General features: G+C 39.6%; 2 protein-coding genes across 5 annotated transcripts in view; both read left to right on the top strand.

Annotated features, from left to right (window-relative positions):
* LOC117219180 (uncharacterized) overlaps nucleotides 1-15,051 on the top strand; it is a 31,059-nt gene extending 16,008 nt beyond the window's left edge. For 3 of the 4 annotated variants that reach the window (XM_076525341.1, XM_076525344.1, XM_076525343.1), the window contains exon 5: nucleotides 12,509-15,051. In XM_076525341.1, coding sequence (XP_076381456.1) covers nucleotides 12,509-13,893 — 1,385 coding nt within the window. In that variant the 3' untranslated portion in view covers nucleotides 13,894-15,051. The remainder of the gene's footprint in view (nucleotides 1-12,508) is intronic. The other variant, XM_076525342.1, reaches the window with a different exon arrangement.
* Nucleotides 15,052-16,586: 1,535 nt separating this feature from the next.
* Nucleotides 16,587-17,886, top strand: part of AstA-R1 (allatostatin A receptor 1) — an 83,204-nt gene continuing 81,904 nt past the window's right edge. Inside the window, exon 1 of the mRNA XM_033468065.2 lies at nucleotides 16,587-17,751. The gene's annotated coding sequence lies outside the window, so the exon portion shown is untranslated. The remainder of the gene's footprint in view (nucleotides 17,752-17,886) is intronic.

Genomic DNA, 17,886 nt, shown 5'->3' with positions numbered 1-17,886 from the left:
CTTAAGATTCCACATTTTACTGTATTCTTGAATATTCCTTTTTATTGTCTGACGAACAATGTACGAACAACAAACCTTCATGAAGCGATAATCAAGGACAAAAGTTAAGATACTGTTAAGTTCATTTCAGACTAAAATTAGTAAACGATCTTCTAACCAACAACTATTACATTGTAGCTGATCATATAAACTTACCATTGAAAGTGCTTTCATTTCTGAAACATAATTTTACACATCACGAATTTTCCAAATCGTAAAACTAATTTGGAGAATCTGCTGTCAATATCGGGTTAGCCATCTCGATGAATATCCATGTGTTGCCGATAATTCCATATATCTCGATGATCGACAGTCGCATCCTAATCTGATCGCATAAAAACCTTCCATCAGGAACGATTTTAATAAACTCATCGCGCTCCTTCTAACAAATATGCATACAGTGGAACGAATTTTGTACTATAGCTTCATTAAATCTTTAAGAAGTGACCGTAGTATAAGGAAACACAAAAAGGTGAAAGAAAAAAATAGAATTAAGAAGTAGAAAAATTAGCTGCTAATAGCTGCGATTAATGGAATAAATGTAATGTACATATATTATATACATATACATATATACATATACCTATTTATTAGATTTATTTTATTAATCGCAATTAGCAGCTAATTTGTCTATTTTTTAAATCCTTACCACATGAGGAGTGAATTCACGTATTTTAGACCTTGGACGGTTTTGAACAGAACTTTAAATCATTATATATATAGTTGAATTATGATAGTATTTAGTCTAATGGATTTTTATTTTCATTATTAATAAGATATCCAATAATATGTAAAACATTGAGACCTTGCAAAACAATAGGATTTAAAGTGGATAATTTAAAGTGGAGCAACTGGAAAACAAAAAGACCAGAATTCTAGTAACAATCAAATGCATATTAATAAAACCTAATGCGAATGTAAAGTTAATTTCTTTGTGTTTTCTTATGCTGCGATCACTTATTAAAGATTTAATGAAACTGTAGTACAAAACTTCGGCAATCAATTTTGGTCAACGATGTCCAAGAAAATAGATGTTTCGTTCCACTGCAAGGTGTCGCCTTAGAAGAAGATTCTTTTTCCGGAGACAGACGAGAGACCGTGCTGAAAAATGGATTAGTAAAGCCAAGGTGTAAAGCGGGTTGTAATACGTCCTCGAGATCTCGAGGAGCTTGTACCGCATCGCATTTTTTCCTCTTCTCAACATTTGCGAACACGACCTTTCCATTATCGTCCACCGCCACTCGGCGAGAGCGTGTATAAGCACGCGTACATCCACGCACCGTTATAGGATATTGGAGAAATTGCTCTCGAACGTATAAACTTTTAACATCCCGCCGATATGAAAGCAACAGCGTATCGCCCCGGTCGGAATTGGAATTAACTTTTCGTGAGTGCTTTATGTGCCAGGGAATTAAATTTCCTACGTTTGTACTTTCAATTTCCAACGTATTTCTTCGGGACATTGTCGGCGTTCCGATTATTCCGCATTTTCACCGCGATACGTTTTATTTGTGCCACGTACTCGCGGATTTTACCACGGCAAGACCGTCTACGCAATCCTTCGGCGACATTTTTATTTGAAATTTTGTGCTGCGATTGCAAAAAGCTCGTGTTAAAATTTATTTCCTTCTTCAATCCATAATTGGTTGTTTACTGGGGTCGTAATCCCGACATTGTGTTTCTATTTTATGCAGCAAACGTTCATGCTTTTCATTTTTCCGTGTTTTTATTATTTAATACCCTAACTAAGATTTAAATGTCAATACTGCATTTATCTTAAGCACTTTTTTGGGATCTTTCGTGATCTCAATGTGCCAGTTATTTTTATGAAAATCATTATACCAAGTATAGGTTAATATTGTTAGCCCTTTGCATCGCAGTGGTAACTCTAAGTCAAAATGCACTAGGTTATATAAAATGGAAACACTATAGGCCAGGAAAACTATTTTAGATTTCGAGTTAAAATGGCTCCGACTGCAAAGGGTTAAATTATTTTACTTTCTTTACTATTATAATTTACAAAATACACAAAATCTCCAATTTAGTTGTTATGCAATAGTAATTAATTGTAAGCTTGTTATGTGATGCTACAATAGGTACCATTTTTCATATATGTGGGAAATGTTACGCAAGCAACATGTATCAGTACATTGTTCGTGTATCGTCGGTATTATACTGTTTTTATAGAATTTTACGAAATAATATTTTCTGCTGGTAAAATATCGTTGAGGGAACAATACATGGAGTAACTAAAAATGATCGATAATTAATTTTAACAGGTTCGTTATCGGCGTCGCACATGTGTGACGTCCACGATTTTGTATTTCACGTGAAAAACATCGAATAAATTTTGCGAATATAATTATTGAAAATTGTAACACGTAGCATGATATTTAGAGAATTTATTATACGATATACATTTAATCCGATAAATACAATAAATATAACAATACTTTATTTCGATAAATGAAAACTGCTAAACCGGCTAGAACGTTCGTTTCGGAAGAGAATCTGACGATTGAACTTTGGAAAATGTAAAGATCTGGAGAACTCACAACACGCCACAATATTGAAGGATCGCATTATCGTGACTGCCTATCGGAGGCCCCGACGCGCATCGAACAACATAATTTTCCGGCACCGCATCAAAGGCATGATCGCACGCAGCATGGGCTTTCTTCCCGCTCGCCAGACGCTTCCCTTCAACTTTTGCACACGTAACACAGAACGAAGTAACCGCACAATTTCGCAACCGCGGCCGCACCCTCATTAAGCTAACTCCATTAAAACGAGTCACTTTAAAATCTCCAATTTCCCGTGAAAGGTTTTCGGGCTTGTACGCGCGCGCGCGCGTGTGTGTGTAGACGTAGTTCGGATCAAAATCAACTGGTCGCGCTGGACTGCTAGCTTATCATTCTGCGATCTCGCTGCACGGTGTACGATTCTCATGATAGAACAATACCAGCGGAATTAAAAGTAGCCCGCAGCGGCGACCAGTCAATTTTCATCCGCCCTTAGCCAGGGCTCTCTCTCTCTCCAAAGGACTATTTGCCCCGAGAATGTGTTTTCCGCAGGGGTTGAAAACAGTTATGATACCGGTTTCGATTCTTGAAACCCGGCAAAGTCTCGTAACTAGACTGATTTTATGCATTTATGAGAAAAGTTGGGAATGTAGAATACGAAACAGTGAAGATATGAGAAAAGTGTAAGAATTTTTATTTGCAATTTATTTAAGCTATTGACATAGGTAGTACATGTTTATTTAGCTCTTGTTTTGTACAATTGACGTAGACGATTTTTATTTTGTCTTAAGACGAGCAGTTTAGTCATAATTGTTGTAAATATACGGTGGATCTTTATGCAAAATAAAAATTCTCCCCCCTTATCCCAACAAACAGGAGCTAAATCAAGATTTATTTTCATTTGTAATATTTTTAATCCGTTGAAAATAATCGAATAGCATTGTTAATCTTTTTTCTCTGTAATTACTGTGGTTTATTCGATCTGGTCACATTTGTCACAAATGCATCAAATCCTAGGTCAAGAAGATAGCCTCCGAGGGAAAAAGATAGTCCACTTTAAAATTAACGTGCAAAATGCCACTGTGAACGTATACGAACGAAATAGAATTGACTTATATCATTATAAAATAGAAACAGAATTTTTATGGAAATATAGTGAGGCAAACTGATAGCAAATTTAACTAAAACTTACGTATAGCAAGCAATCGACGAATGAAATTTAATGCTTCACATTTCGTGACTCCTCCTTTAGATTGAATAACGTTTAAAGTGGGTTATCTTTCCGTCTCGGACTGTACAACAGTTCGCAAAACTGTTACTTTCGGAGCCTTTTCAATCCCTGATTCTCCGAGTCCTTGACGCCTTCGCAAGCAAAAGACGAAGCAGAAGAGAGGACACACTCGTTTCAGGATACGATTCCGCTGGCGTTTCGTACGTGAACGGCCAGCGAGCTAGCACCGGCGATAAGACCAGCAACAGCGCTAGCAACTCGGACCCGTACGCGAACGCGAACGCACCCCCCGCCCCCGCAGACCCAGCAGGTGGATACCGTCAGGTGAACTCGGACCGGAACTTAGGGTACCCGGCGTACCCCAGTAACACCGGTTCCAATAGCGGTCAGCCGTCGTATCCGAGCAACGCTGGCTCCTCCAACAACGGATATCCACCTTATCCGAGTAACACCGGGTCCAACAACGGATATCCACCGTACCCTAGCAACACAGGCACGAACAACGGATACCCACCATACCCGGTCAACAATCGAATGCCCGTGCCTGGATATCCCGCGAACTATCCCGGACAAACCAACTATCCGTCTCAACAGCATCCTGGATACCAGCAGCCTCAGTATCCAGGATACCCTAACTATCCTCAGAACCGACTGAACCATAACAACGTCTATTCCGTGTACCGCAAGAGCAACGCTGTAACGCAGCATGCGTCTTTGATGACCGTTTGTCTGGCTGGTTTGATCGCGATCATTGTTACCAGGTCGTGATCAGCAACGCCTTGAACTCGGACGCTTTGTTGTCGTAAAGATATTGTACGAACCCTCCATTGTTGTACGCGAATCCTGGTATATCGAGGCATTGCGAGAGGATATTTGTGCGTCGAGTGCGGCAGAGAACAGTCCGCACAGGGTGGCTTGGAAACGACGCTGGCCGAAGGCTAACCGACCTCTTTGGCTACGGCTGTGTATAGGGCGATTTCGGTTTTTCATTAGGTGTATTATTTTCGAGGAAAGCCGATTTACTTCATTATCCGGGTTAATGCGGTTTGCTGTTGGCTATTGGGTAATTACGGGCGGTGAATAATCGACGGGTTATCAGCGGCCTCTGGAGAATGGAATTCGGTTGCTTCTGGTTTGGACGAGCTATCGAACGTTTGGGTACTGGTGTACCTGATAAATTGACTGCGGATTTGATTTATAACGAATCTGGGTTTGCGTTCGGAGAATCTTCTTGGATGTGCTACGGTATACTCGGACGTATTTTCTCGCGAAGCAGGGTAGTGGGGGCCGGTTACTGTCGGATGACCGATTACTGTGCCTTTGGTTGGTTTCTCGGGTATGATTAGCTTTGTATTTGTCGAATGGAACATGCTAAATTTTTTGTATGCAAAGATAAACGAAATGAAAGAATACAAAAATTTAGTAACAACGCTTTGGAAATAATAAGACTGTTTAAATAAAGTTTGATGAAAGATTGCGTCGATGCAAACTTACAAGGGATGTACACCAATCTGGAAATTCAAATATTTCAACTTTGGGGATGTTTACAGCATAGGTAGATATATATTAAAGGGATGGAAATTAACCCTCAAATATTTTTAGCTGGCTTTTATTTTATTGCAATGGTTCGCAAACTACAAGATAGAAAAAAGTGTTCAAACAAAAGTTACTTCTTCTCTTTTCTATATTGTAGTATGCTATTTGTTAACTGTTTAAACAACTGGAAAAAGTTGGAAACATATAGTCAAAAGCTCTGCACATTTCGAAAGTTCAGAATTTTTTTAATTCCCGGGTTGGAAATCATCCCTTGTTAGTGCAACCGAACATACTTAATTTGGAAAGTACCGTAATTATCAGCAGTCGATTTATATTGCGATTAATCTGAACAATTTTTCTTTTGCATAATGATCCGCAGTCTGTCGATGAATTTTGCAAACTCGATTTCCAACTGCAAAGCCACGTTTGGAAAATGAGAGACCACTGTTCAACTATTAAGTGCCTGCTCCAAGCGACGAAAAATTTAACGACTGAACTTCGTATTTCGTGTTTCACAAATTTGATACATTTTTAATCTTTGGAGCAGAAGCCATCACCTGTTTCAATTATTTGATCAGTCCCTTTTCGGTCCTGCCAACATTTTCACGCCACCCTGTGTATACCAAGTAGCAGAATAGTTCGATGATGTTAGGAGGGAATTTATTTATTTTTTTTTTATCGATTATTGCAACCGAAGGTTGAAAAAGTAATTCATTGAATGTATTTGATGACGATCAAGCTACAATTTTGCTGTATGAAACCATTGTTTTGGATTTTAATATACTCATTAATATTAAGGCGATAATATAATGGAAATTTTACACGGATGTATCCAATTTAACACGATAGTATTATTCAGACTCGTATACGTTGTCTTACATGGAAATCTAATATTACTATTGTTTAGAAATAGTAGAACATTGCCAATATATCGTGCACAAGATGATTCTAATAACTGGGACAAACTATGGCCCGTTGCATTACTAAGTTTTCCCTTAACAAATGACTGAGAAAGAGGAATTGAAAATATTTGTTTCTCAAACAAATGTTCAAAATCAAAGGTCCGAGCATTTAGTAGCTTTTTCACTGTGCTTGCAAAGTATTTCATAAGAAAAAATTCCATGTTCTTTGAAACAAATATATGATTTTAATCGAAATTGGCGAATGTTTATTCGCACCATATGAATACGCAAAAATTTTAGCCAGGCCCAGTTGTTAAACAGAATCGTCCTGTAAAAATCACCCATTCAGAAAGTTCCAACATATTTTCATAACAATGCTTCAGAAACGTTATTTTTGTGCAACGTATATACAATTATTAACGACGCCAGAGAACGTGTGCATCAGAGTTGAGCTGCAATCGATTATTCTACTACTTTTCTAATAGGTTTCGAAAAGTAGACGCGATAATCGTGATGATCAATGAATTGTCCGCGGAATAAAACAGTAACCATGAATAGATTCTGTTGAAATTACTATACTATAATACCGGATGATCTATCGGATTAATCATGACGTTAGTCACGACCAATAGTTATATTTTCTTCGATTATTCAAGTTATTCATCAATAATTACTTGGTAATCGTAATCGTTAATTGTGAATACGATTTCACGCTAATCGTAGTTGTTAATCATTAATCAAATGATCGCCCAACTCCGGTGCGTACGAGTTCATCAAGGTTCTACAAAAGATGAAAAAGATAGTAGACTCGTTAGCTTTGTTGAAGCAATTGCTACGGTAAACCTTCAATTTGCTATAGTCTTCCATTCGGTTACGACGTCCAATGAATTACGCGAGTCCGATCAATCGCGATCAGGCGCGTTTTTTTTTCGATAGAGAAAGATGCGGTTCGATGTCGGTGCCGGCGCCGGCGCTGAAATGCTTTAAGCAGCTCTTTGAAAGTGTCCGATCGAAACGGAAAGGATAAAGAGAACCACTTCCATAAACCGTCTGATTTGGTAGCCGATATCGCGGGCAAATTTTATGGAACAGCCATCGAGTTATTTTCTATTTTATAGGTAGTGCACTACTATATACCTCGACAAAGTGATTTCGTTACGAGCGAAACACTTTCTGCCGTCCGATAAATCATGTTTTTAGCGATAATGAAATGTTGCCCGAATATCCCACGTGCATGCATGCTAACTTTTATTTATACGTTACGATGCAACACTGTTTCTGCACCGGCATACATGCGGCCAACGCAATCGATACCATTATAAAGATTGTTCACTCGGAATAAAAAATAATGTTTCTACCGATTCGTCGATTTACTATTCGTCACTTCTTCCCGTAGATTCGAATTCGTTCACGTAGAAATCGATAGCAACGAGTTGCCTTGCAATGTTTGCTTCGTTGTCACGATTTCTGGGGCTTTAAGAAACAACGCCGTTTGTCACAATTTTCAAACAAGTTCGTGCTTTGGGATTTACGTATTTATCGGAAGACAAATCACGGAAACAAATGACACGCAAGAATAACGCTATTTAAGCTAGTAATTGAAAGAAGACAAAACCAGTGTTCAGAACTTTAACTTTGTACTTTATGTGGTCAGATAACACAGGATTTAATCGCAGCAATGAACCGCAATCAGTGTCGTCAACGTCATCAGGATATCCGTCCGCACATGATCCACGGAAAATCAGTTAATCGTACCAAGATTAAGCAAAATCGACCAGACGTCCGGCGATTCTGCTTATCCTTTGTTTGAATGGCTATGCTGATGGCTCTTGTCCCTTCTCCGACTCCGTGGACATCCATGGAGACATTTTACCCCAGAGCTCGGTCCCTGGGGATTCGAGATAGTCCAATACGTACAGTAATCAAAATCCAAGATTGGTGTACCCAATGATAGTCCCCCCAGGGTCATCCCTGAGGACACTTATCTAAGGCGAGCATACGAGTGCTCATGTGTATGCCCACGGGGAGCTTCCTTTTTCCTTTCCGACCATTAGGGTATCAAATATTGATGATCACATAATCAGTTCCGCTGAAGATGTTAACGAGGGTCTAGCTCAAGGTATTCCAGAGTTAATCCTTGTTTTATGAACACCTCAGGATTCGCGTTAATTACAGCTAATAGACCGCAGAAATGTACGCTTTTGTGGGATTTTCTGCTGAACATGATAATACGTGCATTTTAATCAGTCTCGACACTTCATCTGTCAGATTGCATCCGAACGAAGCTTCATAACTTTCTTTTGGGCATTTGATTGTCCTATGAGATATCCTAAGTTTTATTCTAAAATTTCGGTTTCTGAACAATGCGAATATAAAAATAGTTATATTCACAACTATATAATTAACGATGTTTATGACCATTTGAAGCTTTGTTTTTGAATTTTTCAAAGCATATTTTTGAAAACACTTAGCATCATCTGAAAAATTCAAAATTTAATTTAGAAGGTCTAATTACCAGAAAATGAATTTGACGATTTAAATACACCCGATCGATATGACATAGTAATCGTAGCCCGAGGATTAATAGACTGCGTATTTTACACATTTACACAAAAAATGATTAGATAAGATATCGAAGTGTATATGCATTTGACAAATTTCAGAACATTGCCATGGTCTTCTCAATCTATTGAAATTATTCGTGTAGGCGTAATACGTTTTTATTTAATTTTCCTTTCTTAGAATTGTATTATGCATTGTTTATTTTTCATAAATATCTTTAATTTAATAGTTAACAGAAAGACGAGCTGTTGAAATCGCCTAATGTTTAAATGCAGCTGTTAGATTATGTTAATCAAGATAACACTATTGAACAATTCATTGAGAAGCCTTTAAAATGTTAAAAAGGCAAGTGCAAATATTAAAAAATTGAATATGTATTCTCTAATGCAGAAGATAAAGTTTGATTCAACTTTCGCGAAAATTTTAAATTAGTATGAAAGTCTGCAGTTTATACATTGACAGTTAATATAAGTCTGTAAAAATAGAGGAAAATATTTAATATACAAGAATTGTATTAAGAACGATAATTGTTTTAAGGGACTTCTGAATGCTTCGACAGTATAAACTGTAAGACGGAATGAATTTGTCGCAAGTCTGTTCATCGAAAACCGATTGGTCTCGTTATCACTTCGAACCCTGACACTTCTTATCAACTCGGTCAAGCCGCGTAAACGAATTTTGTAGGTCATATACAGCCTAAGCGAAGAACAAACTGGTTCTCATTATGGCAGAAGCTCTTTAAACTGCTTTCCCAATTTTCCGCTATTTACTAAATATTTCCTTTTCCAGTTCCAGCAATAATACGTTAAATAAACACTAATATTTATTAATACCTTTACGATTATACAAAATCGTTCTCATTCTGACAGGAGCTCTTTAAACTGCTTTCCTAATTGTCTGCTATTTTCTAAATATTTCTTTTTTTCAGTTCCAGCAGTAATACGCCAAATAAACGCTGATATCTATTAATACTTTTACGATTACACTGACTTATTAATTTAATTGTAAATACAATTAAAAACTAATTGTAATTAAAAGCTGCGAGAGTAGTGCGTTCGAATTGAAGAGTGGAAGATCGAGCTGTAGAAATCCCTACGTAGATACGAGGAGACTAACAATAACCATCGTGCATGCTTGAAGAAGCCTAACAGGTAGTATAATATACCAGCACGGGATAACAACTAACAATCAGAGTTGTGCAGAATTATAATTGAATTACTGAAGGCACTATATTATAATTGTAGGAATTATATTATATTATATTATATTATAATTGAATTACATTACAATGCAATTGCATTAATTACGAATTACTATGTAATTGAATTAAGAATAACGATCATTTTGTTCCAATTACATCGTACTTCAGTTACACTCGTGAGTAAAATAATCAGCAATTGAAATAAACGAAAGGTTCGAATTATGTAATTGAATAACAACGTAGTTAAATTACTATTCAATTGAAATACAGTGCAATTAAATTGCGCGATTGAATTGCTATGTAATTGAAATACCATGCAGTTAAATTGCGAAATTGAATTACTATGTAATTGAAATACCATGCAATTAAATTGCGAAGTTGAATTACTATGTAATTGAAATACCATGCAATTAAATTGCGAAATTCAATTACTATGTAATTGAAATACCATGCAATTAAATTGCGAAATTGAATTACTATGTAATCGAATTACAATGCAATTATATTGCGAAATTGAATTACTATGTAATTGAAATACCATGCAATTAAATTGCGAAATTGAATTACTATATTATTGAAATACCATGCAATTAAATTGCGAAATTGAATTACTATGTAATCGAATTACAATGCAATTATATTGCGAAATTGAATTACTATGGAACTGAATTAGCACAGCTCTGCCAACAATTATACTAATGTGTCGATCGGATTAATCCCATCGAAGACGTAGCTTGTAAATCGTCTTCGTTACTTTTGTATACACGTATACAGAATTACCTAAGGTGTCTGATGTCCGTTCGGCGTCCTCTGTGTGACAGTAGTTTTTGACTACCACTCTCCAATTTAACAGTATATCCGACACAAAGACCAAGGTGGAACAAGCCAAGCAGGTTCAAGCCGACAACGCCCTCACCGCCGTCGAGATTTGCGACCAACGGAAACGGCGGAAGAATCAGCGGTAATTCGGGATCGAGGAACACTATCGGGAACGGTTCTATTTTTGATCGGTTGTTCGGGGACCGTCGTATTTCTGGATCGCGCAGTAGTACAACCACTCCCAGAAGCCGATTCCATCCAAGTAGCAGCAGCGGCTGTTACAACACCCACACGTCCACCGATAACCAGGGGAATAGGATCTGGAGATTCTCGGGTTAATCGTCGGACCTACACGATCACGCGAACCGTTCCCCTTATGCTTAATTTCAATCGCTCTGGGACCAACGCTCCTTTTGCAGGCTGGAGGCAAAACAATCTGACGTGTGTAGCATCGTTAAAATTTGTTTGATCGATTGTACTAGACACAAAAAGACGTACCGCAATTTCGATTTGTTTGATTGATTGAAAATATAGCGATGCTGTCGGAGAAATTATCATTCGATTATACATTTAGACAATAGCAAATAATGATCTCATGTGCGCAGCATCGTTAAAAATTTATGGATCGATTTCATAAGATTTCTGATGAGAAGCGAGTATTTGGAATTGTTTGAATGATGGTGCTCTGTAAGAAATTATCATTCGATTTACTAGTAAGTGCTAAATGCAAGCTAGTCACTTTGATCATTCGATATATTTAGACTGAAGCAAAGAAAAATTTTACGTGCATAGCATCGTTAAAATTTTGGAATGAATTGTGTTAGACGTTAAAAGAAGAACGAGAATTTGGATTTGACTGAATGAGGATGCTTTGTGAGAAATTATAATTCGATTTACTAGTAAATGCAAAACATAAGCCAGCCTTGATTACTCGATATATTTAGATTATAGGAGAGCAATAAGTTAATTGCTGTTTTACGCAAATATATTAGGCATAAGTGAAGAAAAATGGTTGTACTTAACAAGTGAATCGTTTACTTACGTACCCGGTGTTTCGTGGAGTTTTATAACTGTGGGTTCTTCCTCAAAGTGCCATTTTACAGTCACGCTAACCGCATACCGTTATTCTACAAATATCTATCACAAACACAGTACTTAACGAGTACTTAACCAATATGTAATATGTAACAACGAAGAATACTTAAATATATAAACAAATCAGCATTCTATTTCTTTGCAATCCTTCAATTCCCTCGCCAAAGAAACGATCATTGACATCAATTTTGCATGACTTACACGAGGAACTACTAACGATTGATTGTCTGAACTTCGACATCCGTGCACGCATTCGGCATTAATTAACAACCAACGTGTTCGCGGTTAATCCTAATCCGTACTAAAACGCCAAAAACTGCATGCCGTAATTACAAAACACACGGAACAAGTTGCTTCGCCAGGCACAGGCGCATTAACCGGCAGAGTTCGAGGCGAAGCGTGCCGCGATAACAACGGAGACAGGCCATCGTAATTGGCTTGATAATTCGCTGATTGACGGAATAAAGTAACCAGGACAGAATCGTTCGCGCTGCTGGTCAAAGCAACCGTTCGCTATGGCAACGAAATTGCAATGGTCGCGTTGGACTCGGCATGGCATGGGGCGGCAGTACCAAAACTCGACTAAACAATTAGGAGGTAGATAACGAATTGTTCACAGAAACGATAGAGGAGGAGGACGGCCGGATAATCGCTAAACGTCAGAGCAACGACGACGTTCAGTCAGCATCGTCTCCAGATTCATCGAGTCCGTCGTCGACGAAGACTGGAAGTGGAGACGCCTCGGGCGGTTCATCCGGTTATCCTTCAAGGAGCGGTTACCCGTCGAGCTCCGGTTACCCGTCCAGCTCCGGTTATCCTTCCAGAAGTGGTTCTTCATCGGGATATCCGTCGAGAAGCTCCGGATATCCATCAGAGTCTGCAAGTCCTTCGCAGAACAGCAACGATTATGCCTCGAGGAGATCCGGATACCCCACTGAAACCGGCTCTCCTTCAAGGTCTGGATATCCATCCAGAAGCTCTGGTTATCCGTCCAGTTCTGGATATCCATCGCAGTCTGAAAGCTCCCAGAGTAGCAACGACTATGCTTCAAGACGATCCTCATATCCCTCTCAGTCTGGCTCTCCGTCGTCGTCGGGATATCCATCGAGAAGTTCCGCCGGTTATCCGTCCAGCTCTGGATATCCATCGCAGTCTGAAAGCTCTCAGAGTAGCAACGACTATGCTTCAAGACGATCCTCATATCCCTCTCAATCTGGCTCTCCTTCATCGTCGGGATATCCGTCGAGAAGTTCCGCCGGTTATCCGTCCAGCTCTGGATATCCATCGCAGTCTGAAAGCTCTCAGACTAGCAACGACTATGCTTCAAGACGATCCTCTTATCCCTCCGAGTCCGCGTCTCCTTCAAGGTCCGGATATCCTTCGAGCAGCTCGTCGTCCGGTTACCCGGCAAGCTCCGGATATCCGTCGGCATCCGGTTATCCTTCGCGCAGCGGTTCCGGTTACCCTTCAAGCTCGAGTGGCTACCCTAGCAGCTCTTATCCTTCGTCTGGCTCTAGAGGATATCCATCGAGCTCGGGTTACCCTGGCAGCTCGCCGGTAAACGAAGACAGCGTGAAACGATCTGGCGCCAGCACCGTCAACGCTGGTTATCCTGGCCAACCTTCTCGAGGCGGTTATCCGGCACAATCGTCGGGATATCCAAGTCAGTCTGGCTATCCTGGACAAGCTGGTCAGTACGGTAATCAGGATCCTAGGTACCAGGGAAGTTATCCTCAAGGATATCCTCAAGGATATCCTGCTCAAGGCTACCCGCAGGGATATCCGCAAGGATATCCTCAAGGTTATCAACAGGGATATCCTCAAGGATATCCGCAGGGGTATCCTCAAGGTGGTTACTATCCTCCTCCTCCTTCTACTACCAGGAAACCGAATTTCGGTGATCAGTTAACCAACATTGCGAAAGACTTCACTAACAGGGTTATTACAAAGGCTGTTCTAGACAAAATTCAGTCGACTGTAGGATAGCTTGGCGCGTGACGTTGTTAATTAGTTACTACCGCTGCTTTCGCGTTGTTTATTGTTCGCGTATAATTTATAGCTGCAGCAGTGTGCTGTTAACGCTGAACCTAGCAAGCTGGTCGAAATGAATGGTTTCGAAATTTTCCTGTGGAGATTGCTGAAATTATAGTGGCACTTTCATAGGAAATTATTGAATACTATGGTCGAAATAGTGATGGGTTCATAACATTTTTGTGACATAACAGTGTGTTTTATGTAACATTTCCGTCTTTTTGTTATTAGCTGGTGATTCGTTACAATGCATTCGGTGGAACACATAATTGTTGAAGTAATATGGTTATTACATCAATATGACAGAAATTTATAAATTTTGTGCGAAATAAATATACTTAATATTATTATATCATATTATATTATAAAAACATACTTAATATTTTTGTATTCACATTTAAAAGCTTATCATGAATGCAATTGTAAATTAGTTAATTACGAAGAAAACTTGATGGTTAATTGGTCCTCCATTGTATCACAAAAATGAAGTGAATCTATCATTATTTCGGCCACTGTATAACTTCGTTCAAGCACATATTATAATAAAAAAATGGCGAGAAGTAAAAATTAACTGAATTTTGTCATTCTTATGTTGTAATACACGTTCATGCATTTTTAAAGCTTGCTGGGTTGAGTACTAATTGATGCCCGAGTTTTAGTTTGTTTTAGTTAATCTGTATGAGCATATGTTACTTTGATAACGGAAACTTTGTTTTACGATAAGTTTGTATGAAAAGTAATATCAATGAATCGATGGCGCACCACCCAGTGCCGAATGATTGAACGAAATTGATCGATGTGTTACTACCTTTGGCGAAATATATTTATTTGATCCAGCAATCTAATCTTGTTGTCAAAATGACTTATGAAAATCCGTTTACCGCATTACGGAAGCGTTTTCAATAATAATAAAGAAAATGAAGTAATTCATCGAGGATAATGTTATAAAGTCTAATGCTATTTGCAGTTACTGTTTACTTTAGTCCAGAATTTATTCTTATGATTTTAAGTTTAATCACAACTGTCTTCATCAAGCACACGAACAAAGTACCTACTATTGCTGTATAACATTTAACAAAGTGAAATAAAAATGTAATATAATATTAAGCAGAATCATGAGAATAATTTATTGATTTGATCGTAACTCGCAATAATTACCAGTCGGATATTACTCAAACCAGCATACTAGACGTTTCAGTAGTGCAAGCGATTGATTAGTATCGGGCCCGACGCATTCCATTCCTTTATAATGTATCACAATACAATTGTCTATAAATGCAACTGCATGCACCGGTACACCCTGGCATTACCTGCGTGTCCGATGAAGATATTCGTTGATAACGTAGCCCTGTGGTCTACAGGTTAATTATCATGCGATGAGTGTCGGTGACACACCCTTTGTCCACGGGCCCGTGTGTAATTAACCAAATTATTCTAGATGCGTTTAACAGCTGATCGATCGTTGCTACGAAACTGTAAATACTTGTAAATACGGGCTAATCTACAATTCTCCTTTCACAAAGGGAACGCCAAACGAATGCGTATTGTGCGATTTACATAAACCTCTTTGCAATGTCATATTCAGAAGTTCAAAGTCTACTATCTTCTCAAGATGCTTATTTAATCTTGTTTATTGTCCGTAAAATTGAAAGAGGATAAAATAGGAATTCTATCTGAAAATGTAAATTGTATTTCTTTAGTCAAACGCAGTCAGTTCTGGTTATGATAAATAAGATGCGATACAATAAAATGAACTACGATAAAGTGCACTACGATAAAATGTATTACAATAAAATACAATGAACTGCGTTACAATAAAGTACGATAAAATGCATTGCAATAAAATACGATAAAATGCATTACAATAAAATGGATTACGATAAAATGGATTGCAATAAAGTGGATTACGATCAAATGCGTTACAATAAACTGGATTACGATAATATACGTCTTAAGCTTAGTAATATTCTGTAGTAGCAGGTCAACAATTTATGGAACGGTGCTGTTTGCGGATTTAAATATACAAAGGTAAGTGAGCTAACTCTTTTTCTAAAATTTTCTAAAAATAAGAAATATCGTAATAGAATTCTAGACGCTATATGAAAGTCCATAAGAGAACTCCATAAAGAAAGCCTCTACGATTTAGTGCTCCGTAATCTAGTGTCAAGGATATTGAACCAATCTCCCATTTTCCTGCGTATATACAAGATATCTTCTTTTACACGGTATCTTTTTACACGTTTTTTTTCTGGAACGTATCTACCGTCTAGAAACAGCATTGGCTGTAACCACAATCAACTATGTACCAACAGCTGATATCGACGAGCGTCCAACCACGGCGTCTTCTTACGCATCGAAACTCTAAAACCGATTAAACCTTCGATCCATCGAAGGACATCGAGCACTGGTCTAATCGAAAAATCGTGTAAAATTAGTCCCACATGTAATATGCTAACAGCACGGTCACCAATCCGGCGATAACAGAGATTCGGCGCGGCATTGTTTTACTATTCGACGGTACAGTCGCTTCTCGTTTTTAGCGGCGGAGAAGAACGAATCGATATCTCCGCCGCGCGTGTTCGCCGGGGTGGTAGATGCCACTTGCACCCTCTCTCCGAGAATAATCCAGCCACCCTATTTCTGGCGGCACTCGGTTGCGAGACTTCGTCTCGGTTTCGGCGGTCCGCACAGTCGCGCCGCATCCACCGCCGGTTGCGCACCTTCCTCAGGTCTCAGACCGCTTCGTCCACACGCCGTGAAAACCTTAATCAACCAAACGATCGAACCACAATGGAAACACGTGGAGAACGTTTCCCTCGTCCCGCAACGGCGACCAACGACGTCCAATACAATTAAAACCGACAATCCACGAAGACGATCGGTCGCGCCGATTTTTCAACGAAATCGCGGCTCCTAATCTCCGGCGATCATGCGACCGAGATCGCCGCTAGCCTGTCCGAAAATCACTTCGATGCCAAACGAGCACGCGTAGGCACAAAAAAGGTCTGTTCACCGGTGAACGTTCGTTCCTAACCGGACCAAGTTGTGTTCGATCGTTACCGTCACGATTTCGCCCGATCGATGCGAGAGTGTCCCGGTAGCAATCGAAGGAAGGAACCGGCGACATGCGAAACGTGTTGCGATCGTTTCCTCGTTAACGCCTGCAGGGAACGCGTTCGGGAGTAATTAGTAGGTACTTCGCGAGCGTGCGAGCAAAGTTTCCGGGAAGTTCGAGCATGACGTTCGAGGGGCAGAGTGACGACGGCAGTGAAGGCAGTGCTAGAGGATCGTAATGGTTTCATTTTTTCCCGAGGATACTAGATCCTCCGACCGTGGTGCAGCTGGTCTAGTGTGAACGCGCTCATTAAGCGAGGCTCGCCGAACAGCGACGTGCGGGGGGCGATCTCTGTGGAATCGAAGTCTCCTTTGGATCCGGCCGCCCCGTGCACCGGATAATTAATCGACGAACAAGATCGCCGGATGACGCGTAGCAATTAATTAGCCCCAACGCTCCCGGCGGAGAGGTCGCCGGTGTGAAAGGGCGGCGTGCTCGGTAGGGAAAAGAAAAGGAATCATGCGCTCGGATGTCTCCGGCTGGTTATGGTCGCGTCGCTGGCCGGGAAAGTGCGCCGGCAATATTCGTCGGGATCAGAACCGTGGGGCCGACGATCTGCTGCGGCTGAGCCACCAATCATGAATCGATCTACCTGCATCGGTTTAGCCTTATCAGCTTTAATCCGCTAAAAGGAAGGTCGGAGGCTCGTCGTAGTCCTCGCACCTCGCTCTCGGATACCGGCACGCGAGGGACCCAAGGTAATTACGCGAAGATCCCTCTAATGCAAGATATAAAAGTATCTGTTATGAAACACCGCTCAGTTGCGACTCGTTCTTGAAACAGTAGCGCAAACAGTACAATAAATAGTAGATAAAGCGTATGAGAGTGGATCG

Source organism: Megalopta genalis, chromosome 11, assembly GCF_051020955.1.
Source record: "Megalopta genalis isolate 19385.01 chromosome 11, iyMegGena1_principal, whole genome shotgun sequence".
Taxonomy (NCBI): Eukaryota; Metazoa; Arthropoda; class Insecta; order Hymenoptera; family Halictidae; genus Megalopta; species Megalopta genalis.
Note: the sequence above shows the minus strand (reverse complement) of the source record. Positions and strands in the feature narration are given on the sequence as shown.